Here is a 16,354-nt window from a genome sequence, read left to right as displayed (position 1 = left end):
TCATACATATATCCTTATAAGGTAATGACAAGTTTTAATCATGATTCTTTTTCCAAGATATCCTAAAATTATTAGTAGAAGTATTAAAAAAATAGTTTCTGATTTTAAGTAAACCTACAGTTTGTTATTTCCTGATCCACTAAGATGGAAAAAGTTAGATTGTATACAGAATTTTAAAAACAAAAACAGATAGTGTGTGCTATTTTAAGGCATGATCAATGCTTTTAGTTGCAGAGGAGGGTTCCAACTTGATTATTACCATTATTCCAAAAAGTGTGTTGAAAGGTTTTAAACATTATTTCTTCAGACTTTTTAAAGTTTCAGAACAGTTCGGATGCTGTAAAGTGGAAAGAAAAACAATTTCAAACTGTGCAGTTACACTGTACCACAAAAGTAAGATTTCTTATTGTATATTTACTAGAAAACAAGCTGTATTTTTCCTCAAATTATGCAAGACTTGGCTTATAGTCACCAAGAAGACAACGTTATTTTTTCTGGTAAATAAGACATTGAAGAAAATTAAATTATTGAAGGTAAATAGAGAAGTATTTTGTATTCTAAACTTACAATATCTTAAAGAGAAATCAAGCTAACATAAATAATTGTACAGTAAAAACAATGCTCTTACGACTTCTCCAGCCTATGCGCTTTTCAGAGGTGAGGATTACAATTCCCAGAATGCTCAGCATTGCAGTCTATTTGCATATCAATCTCAGCAGTTTAAACCGTTTTTTCCCCTTTCCTTCCTAGCTACACTTTTCTCTTATCCCATTTCCAGTTTTTTATTTCATCATTTCCAGTGAAAGGAAAGGAAGAGAGAGGTTGAAATGGCACTAACTGGAGGACTTTTGTGCACCATATATTTTCAGTATGTTTTAGAAGATCATCTTAAATTAGTCATTTTTTTCAGATAAGTAACAGTATCTCGTAGTCCTCCATGCATTCAGCAACTTTTCTCATCAAGTGCAACTGAACAGTCAAATTAATGGGTTTCTTTCTGTAATTCACCCTTTGCCGCCTCTTTCTAACCTCTTCCCAATGTAAGATTGCAAGGAAAAGACAATGTTTACCGGTAAATTTAAAATGACGATTCTGGTCACTTGCCATTCTCTGAGGCATCAGACTACAGTCTTATGGCCCTGAAAAAAATCTGTAGCACAAGCTGTCTTTTCTATAGGCAAAGATAGCTTTAACATCTTGCCAAAACAGCTGTGCTCCCACATCAGAAGAAAGTTTTAAATGGATCAACTCAAAATCTTGGAAAATACCCCAGCACCCAAACTGGCATACTGATATAACTTCCCTGTCAGGTTTCGATGTCATCTCAAATAGTGCTGACATTCCCATTCAAAGGAAGGCAGTTGATCCAAGCAACATGAGATGGTTAAAAAAAAAGCATAAAAAGCCAAGCCGCTATCAAAAAGGAAAAAAAAAAAAAACCAGAAAAAGGATGCCAGTTGTACAGGTTAAATACTAAACAGTAATTTTGGGCCTACCTAACTAAAAATAAGGCCCATTCTTCAGTAGGGATTATCTCTAAAAAGACCTATACAAAATTGTGTTATAAACTTAATATGCAGCAAAACACTTACCTCTTTCCAGCATGCATAAGTTCAAAAGCCTCATTAATTTGCTCAAATGGTAGAGTGTGGGTCACAAATTCATCCACTTTTATTTTTTTGGACATGTATTCAGCTACCAACTTCGGTACGCTCTCCACGCTCTTCCAACCTGACATGAAATAAAATTACTACCTAATGCAGAATCGGCACAAGAGAAAATACTCCTAATTAAGCATGTTTACAGCAATATCAGGCAATAATTCAAAAGTAACAATCTTAAAATCCAAAACAGATCTTCTACCTCTTTTGACCTATAATACAACTAAATGGTAATCAAGTCTCTAATTTTTAATCTTCATTGTAAGTGCAGGAAAGGACATTTAATTTTCTTTATAAGCAAGAGTTGTGCCCCACATAATTTGTGTGTTGTTTTAAAAATGATGTATCTTACATAGAAGATAATCTAAGAAGGATACATTCTAGAAGTTGTAGAAACTTTTTTTTTTTTAGAACATGGGAGTATAACCAGTAACAACTATCACTACTTAAAAGTGCTGCCAATTTTGAGTTTCAACTTAATGGATTTAAACTGGAGAAGAAGGGGAAAAAGCATGGAGGAGATACTATTTTGCTGGGCAGAATGTAAGAAAAAATATTTTTACTTTGGATATGTCTACTTTAACCACACTCATTTTCTCCACTATCTACACACAGTTCCCAACACATTCTAAAACAGCGTTCACCAACTGGTGGTCCATGGACCACTGGTAGTCCACGAGAAAATGTTGGTGTCCACAGAAAAATTATTTGCATTATTTTATATTGCACTAAATCAGGGGTCCTCAAACTACGGCCCCTGGGATGGATACGTGCAATGAATGTTTGTGTTGTTGCAGATAGTCTCCCCCTTCGGGGTCTTTTTGTGTGGGTCGGAGGGGGCAGAATTCCAACTTGGGGTCTGCTTCGGCCTCCTGGTGCCGGGGTTTTGGCAAAGGCTGGAGGGAAGTGCCGCTGGTGGCGAAGAGCCAGAGGGTCTTGTTCCAGTGGGATTGCATCATGGCCTAGAACTGGCTGACCATCTCAGCGCACTGAACCTCCAGGCACCAGTACTTGGCCTTGCACTCCCACAGGTTTTCCCTCTGCTTGGAAAGCCTATGCTCGTAGTCCTCAGTGAGGTGCTTCAACTGAGCCTCCTTCTCAGTCAGATCCAATTTGAACTGAGCTGTTTTGCCAACTCTTTCTCATGGTGGCTGCTTAGCTCCAACAACTGCTTCTTGTTGGGGCCCTAAGGAGCCCAGGCGGGGAGGGGAGGAGTAGCTGGGAGGGGAGGGGTGAGTAGAGGCTAGCGAGGCACCCCTCAATGTGAGTGACATTGAATTGGCCACGCCCACCCAGTCACATGACCACCTACCCACGTCCACCCAGCCGGTCATTAGGCAGATCATATTAATAGTCCGCAGGATTTAAAATTATGCATTTAGTGGTCCCTGAGGTCCGAAAGGTTGGTGACTCCTGTTCTAAAAGACTTATATGTAGTCTTCAACATCACACAAAGCTGGGCACCAAGAATACATTAGTGAGAAGATATCCTATTTTCAATAAAGAGAAGGTGGAACTGAAATGCAACAGTCCTTGCTGGGGGAGCTCTCCAAATGCTGGAGTTCCAACTTCCAAGTACTAGCTAGACTGGCAATGGAAAAGATCCCAGCTCAGCAATATCAGTGGTTGTATCCCAGCACAGCTATACCTCCAAAAGCAGTCCCTTTCCATGTTCGTCCAGTAACTAGCTGGAATGGACGGGTAGCAATTTCTTGACCAGCACCAGCAACTCCGACTATCACACTCACTCCCCAACCTTTATGACATGCTTCCAAGGCTGCTCTCTGTTGAATGTAGAAGGGAAAATGAGGCAACACAAGAAACAGGAAAGGCCATAGCTCAATGGGGGGGGGGGGGGCACAGTTAGAATTCTGAGAAGACATTTTCCATGCTCTTGTAAAATAGCTAACATAAGATTGTGGCCAATCACAAAACAAATATTTAGCAGATTCTCAGTTAATAATAATAATAATAAAAAACTGAGTTAATAACAATTAATGAGAGCCGGGGTGGTGCAGTGGTTAGAATGCAGTATTGTAGGCTAATTCTGCTGATTGCCAGCAGTTCGAGTCTCACCAGCTGAAGGTTGACTCAGCCTTCCATCCTTCCATGGTCGGTAAAATGAGAACCCAGATTGTTGGAGGCAATATACTGACTCTGTAAACCTCTTAAGAGAGGGCTGTAAAGCACTCTGAAGCGGTATATAAGTCTAAGTGCTATTGCTGTAATAATCCCAGAGCCAAAGGATTATCAATACAAAGTTTACCATTGGCTATTTTCTTGGGAGGCGGAAAAAATTACAAGCAAGGCATGAGTACAGATACTGCACCATCACAATATTGTAAAAGTATCCTTGTAAATAAGATGACACTAGAGACCCATACTTTGTAACATACCGTCTTCCCATTTCACTTTTTTTATTTAGAAGAAGCTTAAATATAAAAAAAAAATGGTGGGTCCACGGAAGATGCCTCAGATTGTGCTTACCATCACACCGACATTCCCGATGCATTCAAAGGAGTAATCTACTCCACCATCTGTTAATTCAACCAGGGCTTCCTGAATAGGTTTCTTGAAATCCTTAGGGTTGATGCATTCTGTAGCCCCAAATTCCATGGCTTTGGTAAATTTGTCCTTGTTGAGATCAACCCCAATGATCCTGGATGCACCGGCTACCTTACAGCCCATGATAGCTGCTAGCCCAACTCCACCCAAGCCAAAGACGGCACAGGTAGAACCAGGTTCAACCTAAAGAAAATGTGACAATTGAACTAACGACATGGGAAAGAAAGCTACAGAAAACAATTCTTACACAGGGAAAGTTCAAAACTTTTAAAACTGACAAACGTAACTTGTGCTTTAAAGTTAATTTGGGTAGGTTCATTTATCACATTAAGCTATATTCTGGTTCTCCTTCTTCTTGTGCCATATCCGTCATCGGACGTTGGTGATCATGTTGGCAATCCTATTTTTGTCAACAGCCGTATGAAAAAGTGCTACTCAGTTTTGTCCAAACCAGTCCCTTAGGTTTTGAAGCCATGATATTCTTCTTCTGCCTGGACCTCATTTGCCTTCAATCTTTCCCTGGAGGATTAAGTGAACGATGCTGTATTTTTCTGGGTGTTGCATCACATGTCCAAAATATTCTAACTTTTGCTTTTTAATGGCTTTGATTATTTCCCTTGGCTTTCCCAGGTGGCTTGTCACCTCCTCATTTGTGATTTTGTTAACCCAGTTTATATGTAACAGTTGTCTGTAAATCCACATTACATATTCTGGTTAGGTTCTTCTAACTCTGGGCCATGAGGAAAATATGCGGAAAGCATTATGCTCAATCCATAGCCATGGTCTGTTCTTAGTTTAGTTATCCTGCGGTGGCTTTATATGTCACCTTAACCTGGATTAATAGCTGGTTTATTGTCAAGTATTACTAATCTACCTGTGTAAAATAAAAGAGGCAGGAGAAAGAATGACATTGTCCCCATGGCTGTCTATTTTCCATCACTGAGGAAAGGTCTTTTTAAAACATACAATTACTGAGGAAAATTCAGCCTTCTACCACTACAGAGCCAGTGTCTCCTCCTCCAATTGGGCCCTGCACACCTGTGTTTTTGTATAAAGCAAGAATGCCAGAAAACGCAGGATGAAGAAAGGCTATTGGCCACAGAGAAGGACGACTAGCAAACCAGCTCCCAAAGCATGGAGAAGACTTATTTATATGATTAAAGCTTAACAACGGGAAGTATTATCTGCTTACATACTAATTGCTAGCTTTTTATTCCACAAAGGTGTGGAATAAAGGTGAAAAGAAGGACTAAAGGTGACATGATAGCAGTGTTCCAGTATTTGAGGGGCTGCCACGAAGAAGAGAGGGTCAACCTACTCTCCAAAACACCAGAAGGCAAGAAAAGTAACAATGAATGGAAATTAATCAAAGAGAGAAGCAACCTAGAACTAAAGAGCAAGTTCCTGACAGATTAATCAATAAGTGGAACAGCTTGCCTTCAGTTGTGGGTGCTCCATCAGTGGAGTTCTTTAGGAAGAGATTTGACGGCCATTTGTCTTAAATGGTATAAGGTCTCCTGCTTATTCTGTTCTGTTATTTCATATGTGCTTGACCCTAAGCAGAATGGCATCCCTGCTGCTCTGTTCACCTAACTACAGTAGTGGCCAAAATTGTACAAACCTTTTGGGAAAAGTGTATTTTCTAAAACTAGCTAATAACACCACTTTTTTTTTTTGGAGCAGTACCATAAAATTATATATCAATGGAAAGATAATTTAACCAAGAATGTAATGCAATAACTTTTATGAAGGATTTGCTATTAGAATAGTAGTTACAGTATAAAGAAGAAAAGTGAAACACATAGAAAAAATGAGATATACAAAAAGTATCACCATAGAAAAAACAAGATATACAAAAATTATCACGTCAGTTAATACTTAGTTGGATAACCTTTAGCATGAATTACGGCCTTCCAACATCTTCCCATGGAGTGAACCAAGTCTTTTAGTTCTGCAGCTATTATAATGTGAAACCAAGATTGAATGATTGCTTCTATTAACTAGGTTTTATTGCTGGGTCGCTTCTGACTAACAAGTTTCTTTAGTCGGCTCTATAGATTTTCAATTGGGTTAAGGTCTGGGCTATTCCCAGGCCATTCCAGCAGTGGAATATGATTATCTTGAAACTCAAAAAAAAAAAGTGGTGTTATTAGCTATCAAACCTCAAAAATACACTTTTCCCAAAAGGTTTCCACAATTTTGGCCACTACTGCAAGACTGTACCATAAAAGTAGCATCAGAAGCAATGCTGCTATTATGGTTTTGTTAAATAGTGTGTGAACACACATACCGATGTTCTTGTCTAAAAGCCACCATTCTCAACTTTTAAAACAGGAATGTGAAACAAATGGAGGACAGGCCTGGAAAAAGAGTTGAGTTGGATTTGAGTGCTGTGAATTACTATCTTCCTCCTACCATCTTCAGCCAGTTTCTTATAAAAACTAGCTTTAGAATAGGTGATCTACAAGCAGTCCTCAACTTATGACCATAATTGAGCCCGGAATTAATCATTGTTAAGTGGGTCATCAGGTGACTGGATCCGGTTTTATTACTTTTTTTCCCCCTCATGGTTGTTGACTGAGTGCCATGGTCATTAAGCGGACATGCTGGTTCTTAAATCAACGCTGTGTTTTTAAGGGAATCCTTAAAAACACAGGACATGTTTTAAAATAGAGACGAGCACTGCCTTCTAAAGTCGGCTACGATTAGTGGAATAAAATCCACAGGGATTCCTTTACCATGTTTTGCAGAAACTGGAAATAAATGCTGGAAACTGGGGAGGGGGGGGGGACACATGACAACGCAGTCATGTGACTGTGATGCTGCAAATGGACGGAAAGCCGAGCCGGTTGCCAAGCACCCAAAATGCAATCATGTAAAACCTGTTTCTCTTTCTGTGCATGTGTAGATGTGTGGTGTGTGTGTGCACGCACAGCCATCATAAGTTTGAAATCAGGTTGTTAAGTAGATTTTGGAGAGTCCCTCATAACTTTGGTTACTAACTTTCTGGTTATTTCAAGGCCTACCTGTATAGGCCTTTCTTTACTTACCAAATTTAATGACTGAGCCTGTACATTTTTTTTTTAATGATAGCTTGGTGAAGTTTAATAACAGCTTGCTTTGTACAGCATGCTGAACTCTAAAGTGATTATGTTTTCGCTTAGAAATCCATGTGAACCAGCCAAACATGGCTTATTCAACAGACCATGGCTTAGCACAGCAGCCAGTGTCCCAGCAGCCAATGTCACCTTTTACAAGTTGCTTTTTCTTCCATGAAAATAACAACTTAACAGTGCCCAGTGGAAAGCTTTTGATAAAACGTAGAAACAGGAAAAAAATGTCCACTTCCAAATGAAATATGCATGCTTTCTTTTCCATTTAAAATATAGGACGGGGGGGGGGGAATAAAAGGAGTGCACAGGGCATACAGCTCATAGTCATAGGAGAAATAAATAAGATTCTTTCCTAAAATGTTTTTCTATTCTAGCATTTCTCAACCCTCGCAACTTTAATTTGTTTGGACTTCAACTCCCAGAACTCCAGTGCGCCGGCTAGGGAATTCTGGGAATTGAAGTCCACACACCTTAAAAGTGCTAAGATTAAGACACACTGCCCTACTCACTGTGTTATATTATAATCACCGCCCAGATTTGCTCTATGAGGGGTGGTCTCTAAATAGGATATATAAATATAAATTTTTAAAAAATAGTTTAGGATTAAAATGACCTTGTAAGAAAAAAGAATTGAGAGGAAGCAGATGTCCTACCTTTGCAGTGTTCAAGGCTGCTCCGTAACCTGTAGAAATTCCGCAGCCCAACAGACAGACTTTGTCCAATGGCGCTGAAGGGTCTATTTTTGCCAGGGATATGTCAGCCACAACCGTGTATTCTGAGAAAGTGCTTGTTCCCATGAAGTGGAGAACTTGCTTTCCTTTGCAGGAGAACCGGCTGGTACCATCGGGCATCACACCTTTTCCTTGAGTGAGCCTGCAGTGGGAAAATTACATCATTCACGTATCACAATACATTAAGTTATTGGCAGGCTGCAGTACAGACCTAAAACCCTGATTTGGTGCACTGTGTTTTTTGTTAGCATAAATCTGGATTAGGCACATCATACCGAGATGAAACTTAGTTATAAGCTTTGCAGCCTATATGAAACAAAATCCATGTGTAAACCATGTATTAAGATTTAGCATGCTGTGTGAACCCAGGCAATGGTAGCCAATGCAACAAGCCACAAGCAGGCAATCCACAGTAGGCATCAACCCCTCAGCCACATTTTTGTGTCTTCTGGAGCAATCCCAAATTATATCTATAAATACCAATGGACAGGCAGACGTCTGTAAAAATAAGCTATAAAACCAAGTAAAAAGTTGTTACTTGCATATCTTATGGAAGTAAGGAATTCATCTCCCCCAATGAATTCATACTGCCACCAGAAATGTGACTTTTAGAAGCAAGGCTTGCTTCCTAGGTAAATCAAACCACTGTCCAACCTTTTGTGTCAACCAAACCCACGACTAAAACATACTTCCTTGCTTGGCCAGCGTCTTTGTTTGTAAGCTAAAAACCAACTCGTGATCTCTTTTATAGAAATCTCTTGGGCCTAGGGCTTAAGGTCACTCCTATCTCACTGAACATATGCAATCTTTATCAGCATTAAGACAACCATGGTTTAATTTAACTATAAGTAACGTAACTGTTGTGGGAAGTATCTGACAACAGTTGCCTTACATATATTATTTCATTGATAATCAAGGCATTGATATTACCTGCAATGAAATGTCTGCAAGCAAACAAGCTCAGAGAGCACCAAGGCTCAATTCAACATCCATCCATGTTTCCCCAAAAATAAGACCTCCCTGGATAATAAGACCAATCGGGCTTTTGAGCGCATGCGCTAAAATACTCCCCCCCCAAAAAATAAGTTCTCCCCGAAAATATTTAAACGTATGCGCAGCGGGTCCCCGCCACTTCCTCTGGTTAGGGTTAGGGAGACAGAGCTGGAAATCAGGTTAGACAGCAAGAGGATCCCTGTTTCGCTTCACGTACCCCAAAATAATAAGATCTGCCTGAAAATAAGGCCAAGCGCTTATTTCAGGGTTCAAAAAAATATAAGATAGGGTCTTATTTTCGGGAAAACACGTGTCTGTCTGTCTGTCTGTCTGTCTATCTATCTATCTATCTATCTATCTATCTATCTATCTATCTATCATCTATCTATCTATCTATCTATCTATCTATCTATCTATCTATCTATCTATCATCCACCCACCCACCTACCAACCATCCATCCATCCACCCACCCACCCACCTTCTATCTATCTACCTACCTATCTACCTACCCTATTGATATATTATTTCTGATTGCCAACAAGCTGATTTTTCGTCCAGGTTTTACCTCCTGTTCACACACAGGAGCTTTGAAGGAATTCTGAAGCTTTGAAATTCTCCCCCAACTGGAAATGCAATGGGAAACAGGAGTCTTCCAGTTTTCTCATCTACAGCATATACCAGAGCATTTAGGAAAGGAACACCATCAACAAGGAGCCTCCATTTGAGTTAGCTTTCCTCAGGTGAGCTGGATTATAAATCCCCATCCACGGACACAACAGGGCAAAGAACGATTTGGGGCAATGAAAACTTTCATTCATTGCCAAGAAGACATTTGTGTTCTATGGAACAGACTGTCTGTATAAACCTGGCACTGAGAAAATATATCAAACCCCTCCTTGTTCCACTTGATAAGCCAAATGTGCACACATACAGGGTTGAATTCACATACACTGTTCTACCAAAAAGCAAATAAAGCACATTTGATTACTGTAACACACAAACCAGGAAGAAAAATGAAAAGTACCAACCTTATTTTCTGGCAGAGATTCGTTTTAGGGTTTAAGCAGAATTTGCATTCGCCACATTGAGGAATATATAGAGGGATAACCGTGTCTCCTGAAAAACAGATAATAATTTCATCTGATCAAAAGTACAGTGTATTAAATTAGAACGCCTCTATTCACACATTTCTCTATTTTGGGTGGTTAAGGATTGTAGGGGATATGTCAAGGAACACAATAAAAAAGAGGTTGGGTAGATCATTCAATTCTCTCCACTCCCTATTTGAGAGGTTCTGTTTTTTGCCTTAAAAAATAAAATGTGTTAAACTCACTGCATTGATTTTTCATATTCTGCAAACCAAAAAAATAAGAAAAGTATGCATTTTTATCTGGCGGACTCTGGGAGACTACAAATTGCCCACCTTGTGTTAGAAGTTTTATTTATAAAAATAAAAATTCACGTAGGCAAAGGCAAGGACTCACATAACCTCACAAAAATTTGAGGAACAGGCATAACCTATTCTAACCTGAGGCAGAGATGCATAAGCAGCCGAAACAATATCATAATCATGCCATCTAATATGGTTGACTGGAAAAAACCAAGACTTTTGACATTATGTAAGATTATTCCTCTTATTATGCTATTATTCCTCTTGATGGAACATCGAGAGACCCAACTTCTTACCTGCTTTAAATTTAGTCACTCCTTTTCCAACACTCTCCACAATCCCTGCTCCTTCATGACCCAGGATTACAGGAAAGCTCCCCTCAGGATCAGCGCCACTCAGAGTAAAAGCATCAGTGTGACACACTGCAGTAGCAATAATCTAGGAAGATAAAATGAATAATTGTACAGAGCAAGGGTGTCAAACTCGATTTCATTGAGGGCTGTATCAGGGTTGTGTTTGACCACGGGGGATCGGGGTGGGCTGGCTTGATGTCCCTTGTGTCAGGGGTGCCTGTGGCGGCCCGAGTGCTCTGCCTATGAAAATGGACTCCCAATCTCCGTTTTCAGCTGGGACGGCCTCCTGCAACCCTCTGCCAGTGAAGGTTGGCCCTCCCATGCGGCCCTCTTGCAGAGGGTTGCAGGAGGCTGTCCCAGCTGAAAATGGAGATTGGGAGCCTGTTTTTGCTGGCAGAGGCATCGCGGGCCAGTCCTTCGCTGTTTCCAGGCCAGATCTAAGCACCCTGTGGGCTGTATCTGGCCTGCGGGCCTTAAGTTGGATACCCCCGGTAAAGAGGAAGACAGTACATTTCCAGGATTCAGCTTATGTATTTAAACATTAAAACAATCCCCAAGGCAAACTGCTTTTCCGCAGGCAACCTTAAGGACTCTCTGTTATAATGTTTTAGGAAAAAGAATTTAGAATCCAAACAGCAGAGCAGAAATTGGAAAGATATAATTCATATTACCATTCAATCATCTCTACCATTCAGTTTAACCCTAGATCAGTGATGAGGTAAAGCAAGCAAAGAAAAGACCAATACTCTTGGGTTCTCTAGAAAAGGACTTGAGATATAAATGCAACTCAGCCTCAGCCTATCTGCTGTATCAAGGAGGACAGGGAATCTTCTTTTAGTTTATGAAATAGCTTATGTCAGGGGTCCCCAACCCCCGGGTCATGGCTACCACTACCAGGCCTTGAGCCTTTTGGAACTGGGGCGTGGAAGTGGTGTGGGCGAGTGAAATCATCCCCTCTTCCACCCCGCCTCCCCAAAGATGAAAAGGTTGGGGAACTTTGGCCTACAGCCATGATGGCATGTGGAGCCATGTCGCCTGGCATGCACAGTGTTGCCCGTTCCTCTTTTGGATTTCTGGCGTACATGCGTGCACGACAATCAGCTGGCCTTTTTGCATGCGGCAGTGCCAGAAACTGGAAGAGCTGGCCATTTTCCTGTGGGAGCATGTGCACCGGCCAGCTGATCGTCACGTGCGCATGCGCGCCAGAAACCCAGAATAGTAGCTGGCTGAAACCGGAAGTTCAGTAGCTGAAACCGGAAGTTCATTTTCGGGTGCGCGCATGCGCCCTGGCCAGCTGCTTCTCTGGATTCTTCCAGACACTCGGTGCCAAAAAGGTTCGCCATCACTGGCCTACAGTATGTGAAGCACAACACCAATAAATGATCATTACTGAAATCTGTAGTATCTTCAAGTTCATGTCCAGTCTATTCCTTACATCAAAACACATTTGATAACTGTTAAGATAGGCTCCTCCACTAGATGAACCCATGGCTGGGAATTCTGAGCCTCATAGTCTCAACACTTCCGGAGGTCACCAAGTCAAGAAAAAGATGTCTCAAAGCAACTGCAAGAGTCTATATATATATATATATATTTGTTACAACAGGATTTCATGCAGGTACCTTAACTGGTACCTTCCGTACCAGTTTGCAAATGTGAGCGCGCACGTGCGCACTTTGCACGCATGTGCCACCTCTATGCACGCGCACAGCCTTCTGCGCATGCTCAGTAGTCGCACATTAGGTCCGGGTGAATGGGCGGAGCCTCCCGTAGTCGCCACTAACGGTTCGCTCAATCCAGACAGAACCGGCTGAATCCCACCACTGATTTCATGGACAGTCTACTAAATACTTACAATTGTTATTACTAATTCTATTACTGGATTCTATCATTTATCATGGAAAGCAAGAATTGTAAAGTATAAAAGTAGTCACCCAAAATATTGGTCTCGCATTGGCTATTAAGAGTAGCTGCAATGAATACTACGTCCACGTGTGCAGATCTATTAAAACTCAACCCTTGATTCATTACCTTGATACGAACTTCATGGGCTTTTGGAGGAGCGACTTCCACTTCCTCAATGGACAGTGGTTTGCCTGCCTCCCAGGCAACAGCTGCCTTACATTTGATAACCTAAAGAAGAGAAGAAAACTTTCCATGTAATGAATTCAATGGAGACGATCACCTTTAAATCTTGGAATCAATCCCAGAATTTCTATTCAAGACTCAAGTTTGCTCATTACTGGAACTTTGGAGATCCTCATAGAATTGGAAATGGATCTTCACTTCTAACAAAATCAGCAAACACTCTAGATCAGGGGTCTCCAACCTTGGTAACTTTAAGACCTGTGAACTTCAATTCCTAGAATTCTGGGAGTTGAAGTCCACAAGTCTTAAAGTTGCCAAGGTTGGAGACCCCAAATCTAGATGTTTAGACAGGGGGTTAGAATTCTTAATTTGTCAATGTCATTTGGAATGGGAAATGTGGAAGAAATTCCACAGCACTATCACTTGTCCTTTTTAATCTGGATTTAAGCTTTGTCTTGAACAGTTTGTTCAATTCTTACTGCAATGCACAAAGTTGCAAAATCATAAGAAGGAAACTAATTCATTTTTTTACAGAGCAAGGTTCAAAAACATGATGCCAAGTAAAATATTTGCAGTCTTCCCAGTGCCCTTATCGTTACCAACTATGCATTCATGAGAAAAAGATATAAGCATAAATGATCAAAGTATTATGCATAAATCCAATTGATAATACAGTAAAATATGTTTTGTAAGAATTTAGACTATGAGGTTATATAGAATTTCTGCTTTGAGAACAAAGAACTAGTTTCCTAATTTATACTGGCTAACAGGTCAATTTCAAGCAATTTTTCCATAACAGAGTAAACTTTTTAAAGTATGTTCTAAGATGCATTGTTAGCAATTAGAAATTACAAAAGGCTAGAGAAATGTGATGCAATAAATCAGTTTTTTAAGCAGCTGCAGAAGAATATTTTTTATTTTTGTATTTTTATATAGTCTATACTGTTTTTGGTAACTAGTTAAAAACACCGTATTACTCAGGGGAAATAAAAGATACCCAAGCCATTTTAATCCTGAAGCCCTGAAGATTTGACTTAGCAACTGCAAAGCAACACTTGGAAGAGAATTCTGTAATGAAATGCAGACATTATATTCCATAAGTAATTTTCATTATTCTGCAACTGCTATATTGGTTGGTTTGAACAGACATGCTGTCCAGCATTTTGAACACGTAAATTGTTTGGATATGCAATAATCTCAGTACAGATTACAAACTTTACCCATATAGCACAAAGAAAGCAGAAGGTAAATTCTGGAAATTATAATCCTAACAAAGTGGGAAAGTGGCAAGTTGAGGAATATTACAGGACCACATAAACACATTAGCTTTCCAAAGGAGTTCATTTATTGAAAAACTGTATAGGCACTAAGCTAGAAAGTGAGAAACCGTAAATTCTTGTCCTGTTTTAGCCATGAAAGCTGGCTGGATAATTTTGGGCCAATCACTCTCACTCTTGCCTCACAGGGATGTTGTTTTGGGGAAAATAGAAAGAAGGTGTGTTGGATATGTTCACTGCATTGAGTTAGTTGTAAAAATAATAAAAGCGCAATATAAATAAAATAAATAAATAAATGTTACAATACTCCCAAATTCCTCACTGTGTGGGTATAGTCTGGAAATCTGGAGCACAAGACTTATTTGAAAGTAATATTATTTTTTCACCTATATGGACTCCTCTCTAGCTGAAAAGATTAAGAGGCAAATTGAGAAAACGAGCCAAGTTAAAAAAATATTAAAATACAAGCTTGTGGGCATGCAAATTTTACATTACAAAACCCAGAAACCTAAACATGGTTTGTTGAATAGCTACTATCAAGTACTTTTATACTATGTTTAGAATGCATTGCACCCTACGTTTAGAATGTAATACCCCAACCCAGAATGTATTCAGGTCTAAAGCATGCTTTACAAATCACTTCTAAAGTGATTTGTAAAACAACCCAGAATGTATTGCCTTACAAATCACACTACCTAGGAATGTAATACCCCAACCCAGAAATAAGCAAACCCCCATATTTTGATTTAGCATTGGTGTGAACCCCGCTGATAAGAGGGACAGTGTGAAGAAAACCAAATCTGAACGCCTGAAAGTTTGTTCTGTACATCAAAGCAGAAATCAGGACAAATCAACCAGAGAAAATCACCGATTTCAAGCCAAGTTGGGGGGAAAAAAAATAGCACACGAAGACCACAATCAAGTACAACTCAGTGATGATGATGATGATGATGATGATGATGATGGTGATGATGATGATGATGATTAGTCTGAGCGGAGAAACAGAAGGCTGTGTTCTTGGGATTCATGGACCCGGCTGCTAAAATGCCTGAACGTCAGAATGTCCCTGTCCGCGGACACGCGTGTCTTCTGGGAACCTCCAAATCTATAGGCTACCTACCCCGTGGCAGGCAAGCGATACAAAAAACGCCTCTCCGACCTGTGGTCGTCTGAGATACAGCAGTTGTACCCGGGGGTCTCGCCAGCCCCTTTGCCCACTGGAACAAGGGTCTCCAACCTTGGCAACTTTAAGCCTGGTGGACTTCAACTCCCAGAATTCCCCAGCCAGCAAAGCTGGCTGGGGAATTCTGGGAGTTGAAGTCCACCAGGCTTAAAGTTGCTAAGGTTGGAGACTCCTGCACTGGAATTAAACTCTATTAAACTCCGTGAAGTTTTGGGCAAAGGTCTGAATGCGCAAACTCCCGTCGCTGGTACCCAGGGCCACCCTTGCCTCTCTTCCCTGCCTTTCCCACGGCCTTTGGCGAGGACAAAGCTCGCCTGGAGGTAGCTTGAGCCATAGGCGGCCGCTTTCCTCTCGAGGGTGGGAAGGTGGGTGGGAAAGTCCCGGGGCTCTGAAGCGTCAAAGCAAAAGCGTCTCCTTACCCCGCTCGCCATGGAACACGTGAACCCCGCCGAGCCCAGATCACTCAAATCTGTTAATCTGAAAGGATCTCTTCTAAAGAGGCCGAAGCATGCGCACTCGCCCAGGGATCTGCCTACCACAGGAGGAGGGTCGAAGGGAGGCGCTGACGTGTGGATGAATACACGCCTCTCGGGTTTTAGAAGGGCTGACCTGCTTTAAATTCGCTTCCCCCAACGACTGCGGGTGCTATCAGGTGCTGTTTGCTCGGCGTTGCACTGAACTGAACACTGGCGTTAATAGAATAGAATAGAATAGAATAGAATAGAATAGAATAGAATAAAGTAGAATAGAATAGAAGCAGAGTAGAATAGAGTAAAGTAGAATAGAATAGAATAGAATAGAATAGAATAGAATAGAATAGAATAGAATAGAATAGAATAGAAGCAGAGTAGAGTAGAGTAGAGTAGAGTAGAGTAGAATAGAATAGAATAGAATAGAATAGAAGCAGAGTAGAATAAAGTAGAATAGAATAGAAGCAGAGTAGAATAGAGTAAAGTAGAATAGAATAGAATAGAATAGAATAGAATAGAATAGAATAGA

The 16,354-nt window shown here is 40.5% G+C and overlaps 1 protein-coding gene across 1 annotated transcript; it reads right to left on the bottom strand.

Annotated features, from left to right (window-relative positions):
- Positions 1 to 11: 11 nt before the first annotated feature.
- On the bottom strand, positions 12 to 15,853 carry LOC139320056 (alcohol dehydrogenase class-3). Its single transcript, XM_070948179.1, has 9 exons — positions 15,775 to 15,853; positions 12,839 to 12,940; positions 10,751 to 10,892; positions 10,093 to 10,180; positions 7,993 to 8,212; positions 4,149 to 4,409; positions 3,310 to 3,445; positions 1,593 to 1,731; positions 12 to 337 (listed from the first exon to the last, which is right to left on the bottom strand). Exons 1-9 carry the CDS (start codon positions 15,784 to 15,786, stop codon positions 313 to 315), a joined length of 1,125 nt encoding a protein of 374 aa, XP_070804280.1. The 5' UTR covers positions 15,787 to 15,853; the 3' UTR covers positions 12 to 312.
- Between the last annotated feature and the right edge of the window lie 501 nt (positions 15,854 to 16,354).

The sequence above is a fragment of the Pituophis catenifer genome, unplaced genomic scaffold (assembly GCF_029215685.1).
Source record: "Pituophis catenifer annectens isolate HBS135680 unplaced genomic scaffold, rPitCat1.0.hap2 SCAF_8, whole genome shotgun sequence".
Lineage (NCBI taxonomy): Eukaryota > Metazoa > Chordata > Lepidosauria > Squamata > Colubridae > Pituophis > Pituophis catenifer.
Note: the sequence above shows the minus strand (reverse complement) of the source record. Positions and strands in the feature narration are given on the sequence as shown.

Excerpts from the sequence above, each read along its gene's own strand:
- LOC139320056 (XM_070948179.1), bottom strand. Across the intron at positions 10,893-12,838 it reads CCCATGAAGTTCGTATCAAG|ATTATTGCTACTGCAGTGTG; the intron begins GTAATGAATCAA and ends TTATCTTCCTAG. Across the intron at positions 338-1,592 it reads CTTATGCATGCTGGAAAGAG|CATCCGAACTGTTCTGAAAC; the intron begins GTAAGTGTTTTG and ends TCCACTTTACAG.